Source organism: Colletes latitarsis, chromosome 2 (assembly GCF_051014445.1).
Source record: "Colletes latitarsis isolate SP2378_abdomen chromosome 2, iyColLati1, whole genome shotgun sequence".
Classification (NCBI taxonomy): Eukaryota; Metazoa; Arthropoda; class Insecta; order Hymenoptera; family Colletidae; genus Colletes; species Colletes latitarsis.
The window spans coordinates 17,368,810-17,387,150 of record NC_135135.1 but is presented as its reverse complement, the minus strand read 5'-3'; the positions used below and the strand labels follow the sequence as shown (position 1 = coordinate 17,387,150).

The following is an 18,341-nucleotide window of genomic DNA, read 5'->3' as shown; positions in this document are numbered from 1 at the left end:
CGGTTTCGAGTATAATTCAAGCCGTTACACGTTGTTATTCGGTATCAGAGCAGGCTTTAAACCTTAAACTTTAATGCTGATCTTTACGTAAGATCTGTTTAATATCGAGAAAAAATATCCGAAGTTAAAATATTCGTCGTTGATCTGCGGTGACACCCGAATGTATCCCATTCACCTTTTCGTACATCTTGTATTATCTTGAATTTTTAAAAATCGTGCGAATGGAGGTTGAAAAAAATACTTGGATGCTCGATCCACCCCCTCTAGCATGGCTTTTGGGTCCGCGTCCACGGAGCGTTTGACTTTCAAGAAAATATCTAAGATAGAAAACGTTTTCTCTGCACACAGGTGGTAGCACTTTCGAGAAGTACGACACCTACAATGGTTCGCTGCTGCAATTCCATCGCGTCGAGAGGCGACAAATGGGGGCGTATCTCTGCATCGCCAGCAACGACGTACCGCCCGCAGTTAGCAAGCGAGTGACACTCGCCGTGAATTGTAAGCTCGTTTCCCTCCTAATCCCTGATTGTATCCAGCAGAAAGGCTCCCGTCGACGACAAAATGCGACGGTATCCGTCGTTGACGTAACACCACGCTCCACGGTGACGAATCGTTACGGCCGTTGACGCGACCGCCTGGCTTTTACGGTTTCTGTCGTCGTCGGTGAACCGCCAAGATCGAGCCAGTTTGCACCGAGCATTCCAGCAACCAGCGACTTACGATTTACTTTCGAAGAAGGATTACGTAATTCGAGCGTCGACATTCCCAATTCGCGATCATAGATATTTTATATTAATACGTTTATTAACCGTGCTCGGGTCTACTCTGACCCACGAGAGCCTCGTCGCAGTGCTCGACTCCGAGATGTAGGTCGAAACCGTTAAAAGCATATGCACGTGTACGTAATTCCTCAAACCAGTACATCGCTGGTTTGCTCGAATTACCAACAAATTTAAAATTCCTTTTAATTAATGCTTAAGCATTCTTCATGTTTTAATTTAACGTTAAAGTTCAGGTGCACGTGTATCGTCCAAAGTATGACTCTACTTTGAAGACGAGAGCATCGTCGTGGATAAGACGCTTTGCTTGCTGGGCCGATACTCTTTTTAGCCTAGATTCGAGCGTCGTTCGAGAATTTTTCCCCGGATGGCGTTTATCTTGTTGCTCGAGACACGGGTTATAAAATTAATTTTACATCGCAAGCGATGCATAGTCGTGCCTTAGAAAATAAATTCGCGCCTAATTTTTAACGTTAAATATCTCGAAAACTATTATCAGTTTCTATATTTCAGTAACAAAATCCCAATTTATTATCTTTGTTCCCTTCCGTTTTGCATTTTTTTTTGTTACGATATACTGTGCTCTTATTCTGTTAGAGTGACACATTTTGATAGAGACACGCGATAGATAATCGTGGTAATTGTTTCAACAAGTTTCGATACTATTGTCGCGAGTATTGCAAGAGTTCCTTAACGACCCAATATTTCAAAGAGCATCGCGGCGCGAAAGCTCGTTCAAAAGTGAGAGTTACAACGGGGAAGTTCTCTTTGTAAGTCGAAAACAATCGATCGATCTATTACGATGAATTAAAGCGATTTGGGTGGAGAGAGATAGCGAGAGAGGAGACACCGTGTCCTTTCCACGATCCGGGGGACCGATGTCAGCGTGCTAGATCTCGTTTTCGGAAGAAGCACTCGGAGCTCCGCTCGTGTCTTCGCTTCGTCGCGCCGCGATGCAACGAAAGAGATTTCAGATTACTTATCGGCCGCAATCGCGGCGAATTAAAGCGAACGATGGAGAAAAAGCGCAGCAGGTTGTTCGCGAATTTATCGCTCGGCGCAATAACGTTTATATCCGAGACAGAAACGCTTTCGTACTTTTACCGCGAACAATAGACGGCGGAATAGAATGGAAACTTGGTCTGAATTTTAACAATGCTCGGGAAAAGATAATTGATTGGAATACACATCAGCAAAGATTACGTCCACGAGAACGTCGGGAGCCTTTCTGACGAGATACCCAGGCTTCGACTAGGTAAAACAATATTTAATTTATTCATAAATTTATCCATAATAATGAAATAAGTAGAAATTTTAAACATTTCCAATATTTTTAGTCTGACCAAAGCAATTAGTTGATACTAGTTTCAACTATTTCAGACACGTAGTATTTTAGAAATTAAATATTTGTAAGTATATTTATAAAAAGCTGAGAATGTGAAAGGAATTTAACGATATTAAACCCATCATTAAGCAAAATTATTTGAACATGATGAAACACGTTGGAAGATAATTGTATTCTTGAATTTTGCAAATATGATTGCTCCACGAACCTAGAAAGTTTTCTAAAAATTGACACGAAAAGTTCGCGGATCTTCCGTGTCAGATATTTATTTCATTATGTCACTGTACAGAATATTTCGATGCTGTTGGGAGCCGCGTTCGTTCGAATATAAAATAATTTGTGTCGATCCGCAGCGATTCACGTACGTAACGATTAATCAGCATCAATTATTCGAACACAATAGATATTGGCTGAGAATTAATTACGGTCAGGTTCTCGTTTATGCATTACATATTTCATAGTTTTGCACTGGGCACGTGAAAGCTAATAATCGCGTACGTCGCTCTATTTTAACAGTGGCCATACTTTTAACGACGCTGGCAAATGTAATATCGGAACCGGAAGTATTGATTTCCGAATGTGTATTCCAGCGGGGAAGCCTGTATGAAACTATAATCGTTATTACATGCCCGTTGAAATATTAATGCCCGGTCTTCCAAAAGTTGTCGAGCTTTTCGAACAAATAAAAAACCGTATTATACACTTCGCGAATCCGTAACAGCGAGTTCGACAAATCATAAATCGAATACAAAATAGTTTATCGTTCTGCCGTTGGAATTTAAAAAAATATTAGAATGGGATTCGCGTGGATTTTTTTCTTTTTTGGTTATAACAATCGCGATACGCGTTTTACTCGTATCAACTTTTCCATCTAAATAAAAAGTCCGCTTTGGAATAGCTTCGTATAATACTCTAAATATTAACAAAAACACGACAGATAGTGCTACAACGTACGATATATGATATAAGCTGAAGTATGCAGGGTGTTCGGCCACCCCTGTGAAAAATTTAAATGGGGGATTCTAGAGGCCAAAATAAGACGAAAATCAAGAACACCAATTTGTTGATGGAAGCTTCGTTAAAAAGTTATTAACAATTAAATTCAAACATTTCAAATCGTTCTGGAAAAATTATTTTCGGTTGCGGGGGTCGATTACAATCATTTTTGGTGAATACACATACCTCCGAAATCCTATCCATTTTCGAGAAAAAAAATCGGGTAGGTATTGAAATTTTTCGACGAAAAAAAAAATTTTTCAAATCGTTCTAAAAAAATTATTTTCGGTTGCTGGGGTCAATTACAATCATTTTTGGTAAATACACATACCTCCGAATTCCTACCCACTTTCGAGAAAAAAATTCGAGGAGGTGTGAAATATTTCGACGGAAAAAAAAAATTTCAAATCGTTTTGGAAAAATTATTTTCGGTTGCGGGGTTCAATTACAATCATTTTTGGTGAATAGACATACCCCCGAAATCTTGCGCATTTTCGAGAAAAAAATTCAGTACTGGCGGAACTTTAAACATTAATAACTTTTTAACGAAGCCTCCATCAACAAATTAGTATTCTTGATTTTCGTCTTATTTTGGTCTCTAGAATCTCTCATTAAAATTTTTCCCAGGGGTGGCCGAACACTCTGTATAGTTCGGTTACGGTATTATTAGCCACAGATTTTCAAGTGAATCTACGGTCGACATAATACTTTCAGTGGCGTACATTCTTCTTTCCCAAGAGTTTTGAGAACCACAATCTTAATCCATTCCAAGAATAATTGTTAGCAATAATTTTGTTAATAACTTTTTAACGAAGTCTCCGTCAACAAATTGGTATTCTTGATTTTCATCTTATTTTGGCCTCTAGAATCCCTCATTAAAATTTTTTCCAAGTCTGGCCGAACTCTCTGTGTATTAGAAACACGAAGAATAATTATGAATTCTATTTAAAGACTATGATAAGTGATAAGATTAGTTTGAAAATATCCAAGCCCTTTGTGAGGACAGATTTAATTTTTGAATCTACGCGAATCCCATCGTGATCCATAAATCGTTTAAATTGTTGTGTTTTAGTCAACAAGTGGCATTGTATTTCTTTAGAATGTTGGCTGTTCGACGATAAAAATAGTGGAGCTGTGAAAACACGATTATATAAAGACAACGGGGGTAACGAGCCACATCAAGCTTCCGTTGACAAACAAACCTCGCGTGTTCGTAAATATGACGGTATCGACTAACAGCGAAACCATATCCTCCCTGCTTTGGCTCCCCAGTCATTTTTCATTTACTCTATGAACTTGTCCTTTCAAGCTAAATCCTCTTTCCACGTTTCCAGTGTTTTCATAAATGTGCAAAACATTTTCATCGATATTATATATTTTCTACATACAGGGTACTTTTAACGGAAATGCAATATGATGAAAAATGGATGAAACTTGAAAGGAAACCGTAGCATCCTCTATCCGTCGATGTTAACCTTAGAACTATACTCGAGCTGCGACATAAACTCATCTCTAATGTACTAAAAATTAGAAATTATTTAGAGATCGTTTATCTACAATTTTTTAAGAATTTCTCGCGTCAGATATAATTGGTTAAAAAACAAATTTCCGAGGAATGTTCTTTCCAAATTTTACCTTTATTATTATTGAACGAAAACGTAGGAATTTCCGAATAATTTTCCATCCCAAAATAGTATCGTTATAACTTAGCCAAAGGCAATCCCAGCGCACGGGGTACTAAGGGTTAACTATTCGCATACGCTCGTTAAAGTTCAAACATTTGCAACCGTTGGATTAATTATTGCATTAAATCACACATACCCACTGTTGAGAAAACCGTGTACAGAGGATATGTAATTGCGACAAATTATAGGTGTCTATATTCTACGCGGCAGAACATTAATCAAAATCTTGGTGGACCGTGTGTATTGCGATAAATCGGGCAATTAATTTGAAACCGCTTTCACAGTTGCACCTGTCGTCAAAGCACCTAATCAGCTGTTGGGAGCACCTTTGGGCACGAACGTGCAGTTGGAGTGCTACGTAGAGGCATTTCCAAATACTGTTAATTACTGGGTGAAGAACCGACGAGGGTCAGAGGATGAATTGCTGATCGACGGGTGAGACAGCCCCCAACTCTTAATTTTAACCCTCGAACGGTCAAAGCTTAATTTTTCTCATTGTATTTACCTTTCGTAAATGTTACACTTTTACAAATACATACGTGATTTCAACGTGGTCTAAACGAGCAATTAAACGTTTTTTTTCGAATACAATTAAGGATAATTAATATCGACAAAGAATATCGTAGCTTTAATGTCGCTCGAGCACGAAAGTATCGTGTATCGAGTAGCGAAGTCTAACATTCCGCAAGCTTAGGTCGAAACGATCGGTGTGGTAGCCGTACGAGGGTTAAATGTTGATCTGTTTCTCGATAGTTAGCGAGACTTATTGCCATTGGATTGCACAGGCAGAAGTATAACGTGCGAGAAGAACGATCCGGATACACAGTTCTGATGACGCTGTTAATCAAAGGATTTACCGAACAGGATACGGGCAGCTACAAATGCGTGTCGAAGAACAGTCTTGGGATGGCCGATGGCACTTTAAGGCTGTACGGTAAGTTCTGTGGAACTTCGTTAGGAAAGCACTTACGAAGGAAGTTCGACGACTGATACGGTCTGAAAAGTCAGAACGAAGTCACGCTGCTAATATTAGTATAATTGCTTTATTCAAATCCATTCGCGAGGTCTTGATCGGTCTTGAATTCTTCGTACGTGCATATTGAAAGTTTTAAGGATTAGAAAATCAGGAAATTCTTTTATAAAAAATTTATTAAAAATATTCATATTAAAGTTAGATGGCCCACCCTTGCGTAACAACTGCCAAAGTGCGTTTAATGGATTTTTGAGGTCTTGATTGGTCTTGAATTCTTCATACGTGCATATTGAAAGTTTTAAGGATTAGAAAATCAGGAAATTCTTTTGTACAAAATTTATTAAAAATATTCATATTAAAGTTAGATGGCCCACCCTTGCGTAACAACTGCCAAAGTGCGTTTAATGGATTTTTGAGGTCTTGATTGGTCTTGAATTCTTCATACGTGCATATTGAAAGTTTTAAGGATTAGAAAATCAGGAAATTCTTTTATAAAAAATTTATTAAAAATATTCATATTAAAGTTAGATGGCCCACCCTTGCGTAACAACTGCCAAAGTGCGTTTAATGGATTTTTGAGGTCTTGATCGGTCTTGAATTCTTCATACGTGCATATTGAAAGTTTTAAGGATTAGAAAATCAGAAAATTCTTTTATAGAAAGTTTATTAAAAATATTCATATTAAAGTTAGATGGTCCACCCTTACGTAACAGCTGCCAAAGTGCGTTTAATGGATTTTTGAAAACAAAATTTAATAGGGATCTTTATGATTCTATGAATGCATTCATTTATTTGAAGACCAACCAAAACTTTTAAGACCAATAGAAACTCCAAGACCTATCAAGAGTTTAAGACCGATCAAGACTTTGAGGACCGTCTGGATTCGAATCTGACCTCGAAGATTCGAAGCTATTTGATCCAGTTTGAGCCCGCTACCACTGTCGAACCTCTCAGGAGGACGGGCGGGGGGGTTTGTCTCATCACATTCTTCAACGGACACACAAAGTTCGGAGCTCTGAATAGCCCGTCCCGTTTCCAACAACGTTCGTACCAAATGTTTCTTTACGTTTCTCGCCGTTCAAGAGTTAGAACGAAAAACAGTTTCCAGAGAAATTTAACTCGAAACGATAATCGCTTTAAGCGGAGACCGCATTCGTAGTGCTCCAAGTCTATTTGCAAACATTGTTTCCGGCGATTACGCGAATGTTGATTATTCCAGTTAGTTTGCCGGTTAGCTTAGTTCGACAGCACAACAAATAGTTATCGGTGGTCCTGCAGCGCGAACAGGGATTTGAGAATGGTCAGTTAGAGAATGTCAACTAGCAGAGATGGAGCTAACTTCTTGCTTGAATACAAAATTTAAATGCAGACCAGTATTTTTAAAAATGATAATCTGAATAAAAGTTGTGACACTTTTCGGCAGGGAAAGTGGATTTTGAATATTTTAATTATTATATTGTTCCTGTTACGAACCACGAAACGGAAGGAAGTTTGTAACAAATGATGATACGATTACTGTATTAGTTCGACAGTATAATAGATAGTTATCGGTGTTCCTGCAGCGCCAACAGGGATTTGAGAATGTCAACTAGCTGAGATGGGGCTAACTTCTTCTTTGAATACAAAATTTAAATGCAGACCAGTATTTTTAAAAATGATAATCTGAATAAAAGTTATGACACTTTTCGGCGGGGAAAGTGGATTTTGAATATTGTAATTATTATATTGTTCCTGTTACGAACCACGAAACGGAAGGAAGTTTGTAACAAATGATGATACGATTACTGTATTAGTTCGACAGTATAATAGATAGTTATCGGTGTTCCTGCAGCGCCAACAGGGATTTGAGAATGTCAACTAGCTGAGATGAAGCTAACTTCTTGCTTGAATAAAAAATCTAAATGCAGATCAATATTTTTAAAAATGATAATCTGAATAAAAGTTGTGACACTTTTTGGCGGGGAAAATGGATCTTGAATATTGTAATTATTATATTGTTCCTGTTACAAACCACGAAACAGAAGGAAGTTTGTAACAAATGGTACGATTACTGTATCGACTGCAGTTACTACAAATCTAGGGTCCAGTATTCGGCAAATAGCAAGAGATAGCAGAATGAGTCGCAGTTCGGTCCAACGAATATTGTAGCTACGCCAATATCGGCCGTGCCGCATTATCGTTGCATCAACAACTGCTAGAAACCGATTTCACGCGTTGAACTTGATTTTGTACTCGATCGAGGCAGCAAATTAACCGAGATGATTCCTCCGCGATTTTATTTTACGAACGCCTGTCCACTTTAACTGTCTGATTTTCACCGTGGTCTGTTCGCAGTAATTAAGATCGGCTTCGACGGAACGTCGCGTGGCAAGAACCAAGTGTCCATCATCGGTGGTAAGTGGAAATCTTTCGCGTTCCGCTATAAAAGTACGAGAGAAACGATCGCCGGATGATCGTAGCGTCGATGGACGTGGGGAAACGATAAACGTGGAATTGAATTGTTCGTTTAGGTTTGGCCGAGGCCGCACAAAGTTCAGGTGCTAACAACGGCAGCAGAGGGTTCATGGGATATAGCAACAAATTGTCGCATTTCGTGTCGATGTTTCTCTTCATACCGGTGTTTCTCTGGCCGCGGTGAAGAAGGCATACGCTGTTGGTTACCGCTAAGCTGAGTGCCGGATAACTTTGTGCCAAAGGACAAGAATTGAAGCGAGAATGCTTGTGTATGTATGCGCGTGTATGGAGGCATCCGGGTGTGCGCGTGATCGCGAACGTGCACGCGGGGAATGGAAGAGTGATCTTGCCTGTAAAGAGGAACGGGATCGTTTGAACGTGCGTGTGAATGTTGAAACGGCGAACCAAAGAACGATACGAAACGAAGAGAAAAATAAAATAAATCGGAGGCTCGCGTTCTCTACATCTTCCTATTTCCCCTTCCCCACTTCCGAGTGTCGAAAACATTTTTAGATCAATGAATGTTGTCAATGTACGCGCCCGTTTGAATCTCGTTTCGTTGGGCGTCGATCGTCGGGTCGACGCGCGACTGATGGGACAAGAACCGGAAGCGCGCGAGCAGCTTGGCCCTTCCTAACGATGCTTGACAAGTCGTCAATAATATTAAGTTACGATCGTTTTGTCATTGGTATAAGCGTTACGGACGTTTAGATGTCAGGGGACTCGATGTTTCGAAATAAAAGTATGAGATCAAACGTTGTACGCTACCTGTCGTCAATCATTTCTACTCCCCCACGCCATAAAATTCTTAAGTGTTAGTCGAAGCAATGTTCCTCGATGTTGAAAATCCAGATTGAAAGTTTCCTTAGAGGATCGGAGATATTAAGTGATGGCGATTTTCTAAAATTTCAGATACCAGCAATAAGAAGATTGCATCGATTATATCTGTAGATTAATCCTCTACGAATGAAACTTCTTTGTGACGTGTTTAGTAGCTCATTCTTGGTCGGTTGCATTAACCGTTAGAATGATTAAGCGGTCGGAATCTGGGTTCCAATTCACCCTATCCACTTGGATTGGTTCCTAGCTTTGCCAAGGATGGGAGTTTCTTGGTCTCTTAGTTTCTGTTTGTCAGTATGGTAATTACAGTCGAAACTTGCGCATGTGTTCGTTCCTGCCGAGAAAGTTTTAAGTGGTACGAACGAGGCGCTGCGATCCTTTTGCAGCGTCATAACACGACGAATGTTACGAAGATATTAAACGTGTCGCCGAAACATTGCGGGAGACGAGTCCAAAGCTGTGAGGTGAGTGGGTACATTTTCAATAGTTGACAATCAAAGTGTAATGGTTCAAGGAGAAACGAAAACTTGTAATAGAGTCACAGATACAAATAATTTTAATAAAAAAAAAAAGGCGTGTAACATCTTAGAAAGGAAATGGTTTTTGAGTGTTATTAAACTGGAATTACTAAATAAAAAATTAACGAAATTTAAACAAGCAATAGTCTTCTTTTTGCCCCCCTCTGTGGCCATCAACGATGCCATATGCGGCCAGATACGCTCCAGGGGTTCTGACTTACAATTAGTCTAAACACGAGTGTTGTAACTCATGTAACTATGAAAAATATTTGAACGTAATACGCTCGTACAAATGGAAAAGAATTTATCTATTAACTTTCCTATGTTTCTATGGAAGAAACCCACCCTCTTCGTTATTTCGTAAGCACTCGTTGTACTTGTTTAAATCATCAATTACTGATGCAACGATTGCTCGAGTTACACAGTATCATAGATACGCGTCTTTGCATAAATTTAGTATGCTTGTATGTATTTACATATAAAATAAAGTTTGCTTTCCTTCAATTTACTTTTCCATACTGGAGTACGGATGGGTCTGTTTAATTTTAATTAACTTTGGGTAGCAAAGATTGTGCACCAAGTGTATTATGAAGCGAAAGAAAGATTAATCAGAAATTGCTAGTCGTATTGGGTCAGAGGTTTTTGTTAGCCTTTATTTATTTGTTAAAAATACTATTTATTTGTTATATGCAAAAACCTTTGAATAATCAATTTTAATACGTTACAAATTATCGCATTTCTTTTACATGTTCTTCAAGCCCCTAACAGTCTACAGAGCGTAGTTTGAAATAGCGTTTTGTATAAACAAATGAAAACAAGATCTGCGAAGTCGCTTGGTATAAAATTTTATTTCTGGAAGTACATACCCGCTGACATGGCAGCACCTACCGCACACTCGAGCTTCAAGCGACGTTACCAACAGATAAGTATACACAGTATAATAAATTGCCTTTTTATTTCAATGTAGCCATCAAATCTGTAAAAAATAACATTGGCGTTTTGATGTGAATTTTTTACTATGTACAGACAGTTCGCTTACATGAAATGAATCGAGATTCGAAATCGCATAGCCTCGACTCTACGAAACTCTACTAGTACACATGATCGAGCACAGTGGCAAAGTGTGCAAAAATGGAATGAGGAGTTCCTGACAGAGATGCCAGATTGAGCACCGGGTGCACTACTCACACTATGCCAGATCACGCGTACGTGAGCTCGTAGAGTTTCGGAAAGATGACAAAGGCAAACTGACACATACTCTCTTTTTAGATTCTCCGAAGCTACACGACGTAATTTCGGACACAAGTTTGCGTCGAATAGTTCATTACCTTCAACGCTAGATGGCGCTTATTTATCGACCTCAAACCCTCTGGTGCTAAAACGTCCAAGTTTGTCGTGGAATAATTCGTTACCTCCAACGCTAGATGGCGCCTATTTCCCGACCTCAAACCCTCTGGTGCTAAAACGCCCAAGCTTGTCGAGAAATCCATCTAGCGTGGACGATAGGAACTATTCCACGACAAACTTGGGCGTTTTAGCACCAGGGGGTTTGAGGTCGATAAATAAGCGCCATCTATTATTGAAAGTAACGAACTATTCCACGACAAACTTGGACGTTTTAGCACCAGAGGGTTCGAGGCCGATAAATGAGCGCCATCTAGCGTTGAAGGTAACGAACTATTCCACGACAAACTTGGGCGTTTTACCATCCGGATTTCCAAAGTGCCCGGAACATTTTCAAAATGCTGGCGGCCTTGCGAAGAGGTGGCATGTATTTTATAGCTAAGGGAATAATGGGGAGAGAAAAAGAAAGGTAAAAATGATGAGAACACATAGAATTCTTTGAAATTATATCATTTATTGCCAAAGATTTACGTTATACAAAGTTTTAATACATATAAATATATTATGTTATAGTATATCATGTCAGAGCATGCAGAGCAGAGATGCCAGAAAGGCACCGAAGGTGCTCTCTCACACTATGTCAGATCACGCGTACGTGAGCTCGTGGAGTTTCGGAAACCCGACAAAGGCAAAATGACGCATGCCCTTTTTTTCGATTCTCCGAAGCTGCCCAAAGTAAGTTAGGACCGTCTCGTGGGAGTCGAGAGAGAAAGGCCCACACTTCCCTTCTCGCTCTTGAACAACTAATATCCAACCTCTCGTCAACAGGTCTCCATTGGCCTCTGCAAACCGCTGCTGACCACGCCTGGAATTTCTGACAACGTATAACGATTACTACTGACGTCTGCCAGCCTCCGCTGGCCTCTGCTGACCGCTGCTGACCACTCCTGTTACTTCTGACAACGTATAACGATTACGACTGGCTACAGTTAGCCTCTCCCAGTCTTTGCTGGCCTCTGCTGACCACCGCTTATATTTCTGACAACGTATAACGACTACTACTGACTTCTGCCTGCCTCCGCTGGACTCTGCTGACCGCTACTGACCACTCCTGATACTTCTGACAACGTATAACGATTACAACTTGCTACTGCCTGCCCCTGCTGGACTCTGCTGACCACAGCTGACCACCTCTGATGCTTCCGACAACGTATAACGTTTACTACTTGTTACTGCTTGCCCCTGCTGGACTCTACTTGCCTCTGCATGCCTCTGCTGGCCTCCGTTGGCCTCTGCTGACCGCTGCTGACCACCGCTTATATTTCTGGCAACGTACAACGATTACTACTGGCTACTGCCACCCTCTGCTGACCTCTGCCAGCATCTCCCGACCTAAGCTGGCCTCTGCCAACATCTCCCGACGTCAACTGACCATCGCTGACCACTGCTGACCGTTGCTGACAACTTGTGACATGATGTAATATAGTATAATATGTTTATATGTATTAAAGTTTTGTATAATGTAAATCTATGACAATAAATGATATAATTTCAAAGTATTCAATGTGTTCTCATCATTTTTTACCGTCTTTTTCCTCTCCAAATCATTCTCTTACCTATAAGATGTGTACTACCTTCTTCGCAAGTTCACCAGCATTTTAGAAATGTTCCGGGCACTTTGGAAATCCGAATTTGACCTTGACCTTGGCCCAGTTTCGAAAGTGGGTCAAGGCCATTCGAATCTTAGAAAAATTCCGGGCAGTTTGAGAATCCGGATTTGGCCTTGACCCAATTTCGAAAGTGGGTCAAGGCCATTCGAATCTTAGAAAAATTCCGGGCGCTTTGGAAATCCGGATGGCCTTGACCCAATTTCGAAAGTGGGTCAAGGCCATCGAATCTCAGAAAAATTTCGGGCACTTTGAGAATCCGGATTTGGCCTTGACCCAATTTCGAAAGTAGGTCAAGGCCATTCGAAATTTTAGAAATCTTCAGGCCAACTTGGAAATCCGGATGGCCTTGACCCAATTTCGAAAGTAGGTCAAGGCCATTCGAAATTTTAGAAATCTTCGGGCCAACTTGGAAATCCGGATGGCCTTGACCCAATTTCGAAAGTAGGTCAAGGCCATCGAATCTTAGAAAAATTCCGGGCGCTTTGGGAATCAGGATTTGGCCTTGACCCAGTTTCGAAAGTGGGTCAAGGTCACCGGCATTTCAGAAAACGCTCCGGGCACTTTGGAATTCCAGTTTTAAGTAGAGAAACGGTTTCTTATAACTAAAGGAATAATGGGGAGAGGAAAAGAAAGGTAAAAGTGATGAGAACACATAGAATTCTTTGAAATTATATCATTTATTGTCATAGATTTACATTATACAAAGTTTTAATACATGTACATCATGTTAGAAGTTGTTAACAAAGGTCAGCGTGGTCAGCAGGGGCCAGCAGAGGTCAGCAGAGGGATGCAGAGGCATGCAGAGACTAGCCGGGGCAAGCAGTAGCAAGTTGTAATCGTTATACGTTGCCAGAAGCATCAGGGGTGGTCAGCAGAGGTCAGCAGAGGCTGGGAGAGGCTGACAGTAGCCAGTCGTAATCGTTATATGTTGTCAGAAGTAACAGGAGTCGTCAGCAGCGGTCAGCAGAGGCCAGCGGAGGCTAGCAGACGTCAGTAGTAATCATTATACGTTGTCAGAAATGCCAGGAGTGGTCAGCAGCGGTCAGCAGAGACGAGCAGAGGCATGCAGTGGCAAGCAGAGATCAGCAGGGGCGAAGAGTAGCATGTAGTAATTGTTGTACGATGTCAGAAGCATCAGGGGTGGTCAACAGTGTTCAGCAGAGGCCAGAAAAGGCATGCACAGCCAAGCAGAAACCTGCAAAGGCAAGCAGAGACTTGTAGGGGCATGCAGTAGTAAGTATTAATCGTTATAGATTATCAGAAATACCTGCAGTGGTCAGTAGCGTTCGGCAGAAGCCAGGAAAGTTCAGCAGAGACAAGCACACGCTGACAGAGATCAGCAAAGACCAACAGAGGTTAGCAGAAGTCAGTAGTAATCGTTATAGGTCGTCAGAAATATAAGCGATGGTCAGCAGAGTCCAGCAGAGGCAAGCAGTAATCAGGAGCAGTCAGTAACAGTCGCTGTATGGTGTAAAAAGTTGTCGGGAGTTCTGTACTTTTGTCAGCACTGGTCATCAGAGGTCATCAGAGGCAAATAGAAACCAGGAGTAATTTGCAGGGTTCAGTAATGAACTTTAGGAAAGACAAGTAAAAATACCTGGTCAGCAGAGGCCAGCGGGAGAGATTCCGAATCGTATGCCGTTGATGTGAGGTCGGATTTCAGTTGTTCAAAAGTGAGAAGGCAAATGTGAGCCTGCACTCGGCGCTTCGTCTGGCATCTCTGGTTTATACCAGAGATGACAGATCACGCGTATGTACGTGAGCTTGTAGTGTTTCGGAAAGTCGACAAAGGTAAACTGACTGCTCTCCTTCAAGAGTCACTCAGAGATGCCAGAAAGGCACCTAAGGTGCTCTCTCACGCTATGCCAGATCACGCGTACGTGAGCTCGTGGAGTTTCGGAAAGTCGACAAAAGCAAACTGACGCATGTCCTCTTTCTCGATTGCCTCGTGAGAGTCGAGAGAGCCGCTCAAGTTTGTCGTGGATAGTTCGTTACCTTCAACGCTAGATGGCGCCTATTTCCTGACCTCAAACCCTCTGGTGCTAAAAAGCCCAAGTTTGTCGAGAAATCCATCTAGCGTAGACAATATGAACTATTCCACGACAAACTTGGGCGTTTTAACACCAGAGGGTTTGAGGTCGGGAAATAGGCGCCATCTAGCGTTGGAGGTAACGAATTATTCCACGACAAACTTGGACGTTTTAGCACCAGAGGGTTTGAGGTCGATAAATAAGCGCCATCTAGCGTTGAAGCTAATGAACTATTCCACGCAACTTGTCTCCGAAATTACGTCGGGTAGCTTCGGAGAATCAAGAAAGCGAGCATGTGTTAGTTTGCTTTGTGGACTTTCCGAAACTCTACGAGCTCACGTACGCGTGATCTAGCATAGTGTGAGTAGTACACCCGATGCTCAATCTGGCATCTCTCTCTCTGGTTTCTGATGCACCCGGTGCCCGATCTGATAACATTGGTGTACGTGCATCTTGCTTTTATTGGCGGGTTAGAGAAAGTTTATTTGACTGACAACCCGATATGATAACAACATTTTAAATAACGGTGTGTATTATTGAATGTATGATTTTCTGTAAATATTAGTGAAAAATGTTTAGAGCCTTTAAATTGTTCGAAATTTAAATAATTTGGAACTTTAACCTATCATTCCAATCTGTAAAGAAAATTTTTGAAATGATAAATGAAATATTACTATTATCCTTTCGTTGCATTATTCAAAATGTTATCTCTGTTTTTTGTAATACCAGCATGACGAAACTTATTCTACACTCGCCAATGACGGATCCAGAAAATTTACACGCATCGGAATGGAAGAGGCCCGATCAAGTAATGCAGTTACATCGCTTAAAAGTGAAAAAGCGTGCGCTTCAAGCACGCATAAACAACATACCTATTAATAGAGAAAGTTTGCAATTGGAATCTACATTTGTACCTAAGAAATGCAACCTTAATTCTAGTAACTATGTATCTGAAAAACGTAAAAATCCTTTTGTGCAAGAGGAAACCAATAAAAGACTTGCTATGTCATCCTCAGACCTAGAAACTAGTAGTGATAATACATTGTTTGAATTATTGAAAATTGAAGTTCCAAAAAAAGAAACAGTAGGAAACTCGATAGTTGACTCCCCTTTCACATTTTGTAATGTACTTTCAAAGTTGGAAGGAAACAAGACTATTTCAAATCTAGAATTACCGAAAGGTGAAAAATATATTCCGGTAGACTGGACTTTAAAGACCAAAATGAGATTTATGTCTCCAAAACCATTCCCATGGAATTCTAAATTAAAAACTAGCGAAGAAGCTTCTGGTACAACTGGTTTTGTAAGATGTATGGATATCAGTGAGCAACATTCAACCTTAGATACTAGTCCAAATGCAAGGTGCCTTTTATAATGTTTTGCACATTCTAATTTAGTAGAAATATTTATTCAAATAATTATTAAAAAAATATTTGTTTTGGATAGGCTGCACCAATGTTGTTTAACATGGCAACATCCTTCGTTACCATGGTTAGACTTATTTCCTCGCTCTGCTGGCAAAGTGGGTGCTAACTTAACGAGTAATTCGTCAATAATGAGTAATGTACTTATCAAAGATGCTTTATACAAAGACTGGAGCGAGAGCTTTAGGTCGCTCTTCCATTTATTAAGAGCCCAACAATGTCCATACTTTTATGTTTGCGCAAATAACTTTACTGTATTATTTCGTGCTGCTGGAATTTGTGGGATATCCGAAGCTCATGCATTTCTGACTCCTACTACACGGGGTTTTCGACAATTGTTAAAACAAGAAGGTACAAAAGAAGTCAAGTAAGTTGTGTAAACATTTATAATATTTTATAATTTTTTCTAGAGATAGAATATTCAATGCCTCTTAGTAAGAATTTTAAAAGGAGATCAGGTACAATTGATTCAGGGTGTGAAACATTGGATTCTACTACAAGTTCCATAACACAATCAAAGAACATAGAAAACGAAACTCCCGAGGACGACGAGGATGAAACACAAGATGAATGGTTACAGAGTTTAGGAGTTGAAAATTCCGAAATCCTTAAAATTAATAATTCTCAGGTAATGCTATAATACTTTATTTGTCCGTATTTGATCGCTTATGACATTTTATCGTAGGTGCGAATGACATTAGAAAAGGAAACTGAAGTAGACAATTTGAAACACTCTCTTATTTTCGTCAAAGGAGTAGAGGCACAAGGTTTATTTAATTTTCTAATTAACTGCAAGTCTGCTATTACAATAACTGGCCCTTTAGCTGGAGTGCCACCAACTCTTTTAGCACCCATAGCTTTTCATGGTGCTACATTAAAACCAATTAAGGTACGTATTTAAATCTACTTATGTAATAGAAAATGCAAGCTACTTTTACGTTTTAAAGGTTAAAGAGAGCATAGTACGCGTAGAGAACGAAAGGTATTTTTCGTTGGAACTGAAAGGAGCCCTTTTACCGCATGTATTACCTTCTCTTTGCTCTTTAATGAAATCTAGTCAGTTAGAACAATTTTCTGCAAGCTGTGCTCAATTATATACAACAACTCCATTTTCAACAGCAAAAGATGGACTTGGTAAATTGTTTTTTCTTTCCTATGTTTACGACCACTCGTGTAATAATAATACGAGCAGTTCGTGATTTTACAGAAGGGACAGAGTCAGAAAATTCGATTAAGAAGCCGCTAAATGTATTCGGCAAAGAGAATTTGAGCGATTGCGGATTCAACGACGAATTATTAAAACACTTTTGCAGCCCAGATTCAACACATATTCAAATTTTAGAAAATATTAAATTTTCCAATAATTTGTATACGTGGTCTTGACAAAAAGTTTTATTAATTTTATTAGTAATATTTTAAACGGTAATGCATGAAACTTAATTTAAGAATTATTTTTATAGAAAATTTGAACACAATGACGACATTATTTATTCAACAATCAGTGCTATTTGCATAATATTTTTTTATAGATTAAAAGTATCGCCAACGTAATTAATGAAATCAAGTATATATTTAAGTATTATTATTATCATTATAATTAATTATTATCGGGATCATAATTATCGATATTTTTTTATATGTTATGACAATGCATTGTGACAAGTTCTTGAGTATATTCAATAGTAAACAGTAACCCAAGGTTTATTTTTTCCTTCGGAACAAAAATAATGTTACTAACATAGATTCCAGGAAAGTAATGAAATAATTTATGTCTGCCTTATTTTTAGTGTAATCACAAAACATTGTTATTTGTATTGCACCGGTAGACGATACACGTGTTCGTTATTTGTGACAATAACTCTGATACTTATCGTTAAATATTTCGAAAGTGTTTTATACCGTTCGAAAATTCAATGAAATTTATACTGAAATTATAAATAAAATTTGTTAATATCCATCGTTCGTTCTTTTAATTTTAGTTCCCTTTATCCCCTAAATTTTAATGAAACAAACTAGGCACGCGAAAAGTATGCATAACGAAAATTCATTAAAGATAAATTTTCGAACTCGCCAGCGGCGAAGGTGGGGTCCACGGATGGACTGCCCCTAAAAATAACGAATCGATATTCGCTCACTGCCCCCGAATCGTCGGCCGGTCACCTCGTACGCGAACAATCAGTTTATTGTAAGAACGAATTTTTCTCATATTACTTTAACGAACGTCAGATTAATTACGGTTATGTTCCTCGACGAAGTAAATAAAATTTTCCTGTTTCAAATTAA

General features: G+C 39.6%; 2 protein-coding genes across 2 annotated transcripts in view; both read left to right on the top strand.

The window, feature by feature from the left end:
- The window catches only part of LOC143351345 (lachesin), a 129,490-nt gene extending 120,504 nt beyond the window's left edge, over positions 1 to 8,986 (top strand). The window contains exons 9-13 of the mRNA XM_076782827.1: positions 349 to 498; positions 5,090 to 5,240; positions 5,591 to 5,739; positions 8,113 to 8,172; positions 8,289 to 8,986. Of these exons, the coding sequence (XP_076638942.1) occupies positions 349 to 498; positions 5,090 to 5,240; positions 5,591 to 5,739; positions 8,113 to 8,172; positions 8,289 to 8,416 (638 nt within the window). The 3' untranslated portion in view covers positions 8,417 to 8,986. The remainder of the gene's footprint in view (positions 1 to 348; positions 499 to 5,089; positions 5,241 to 5,590; positions 5,740 to 8,112; positions 8,173 to 8,288) is intronic.
- A 5,964-nt stretch (positions 8,987 to 14,950) lies between these two features.
- Positions 14,951 to 18,015, top strand: Hd (humpty dumpty). The gene is made up of 7 exons (XM_076782805.1): positions 14,951 to 15,160; positions 15,364 to 15,996; positions 16,081 to 16,409; positions 16,469 to 16,686; positions 16,744 to 16,947; positions 17,006 to 17,192; positions 17,266 to 18,015. Exons 2-7 carry the CDS (start codon positions 15,365 to 15,367, stop codon positions 17,439 to 17,441), a joined length of 1,746 nt encoding a protein of 581 aa, XP_076638920.1. The 5' UTR covers positions 14,951 to 15,160; position 15,364; the 3' UTR covers positions 17,442 to 18,015.
- The last annotated feature ends 326 nt before the right edge of the window (positions 18,016 to 18,341 follow it).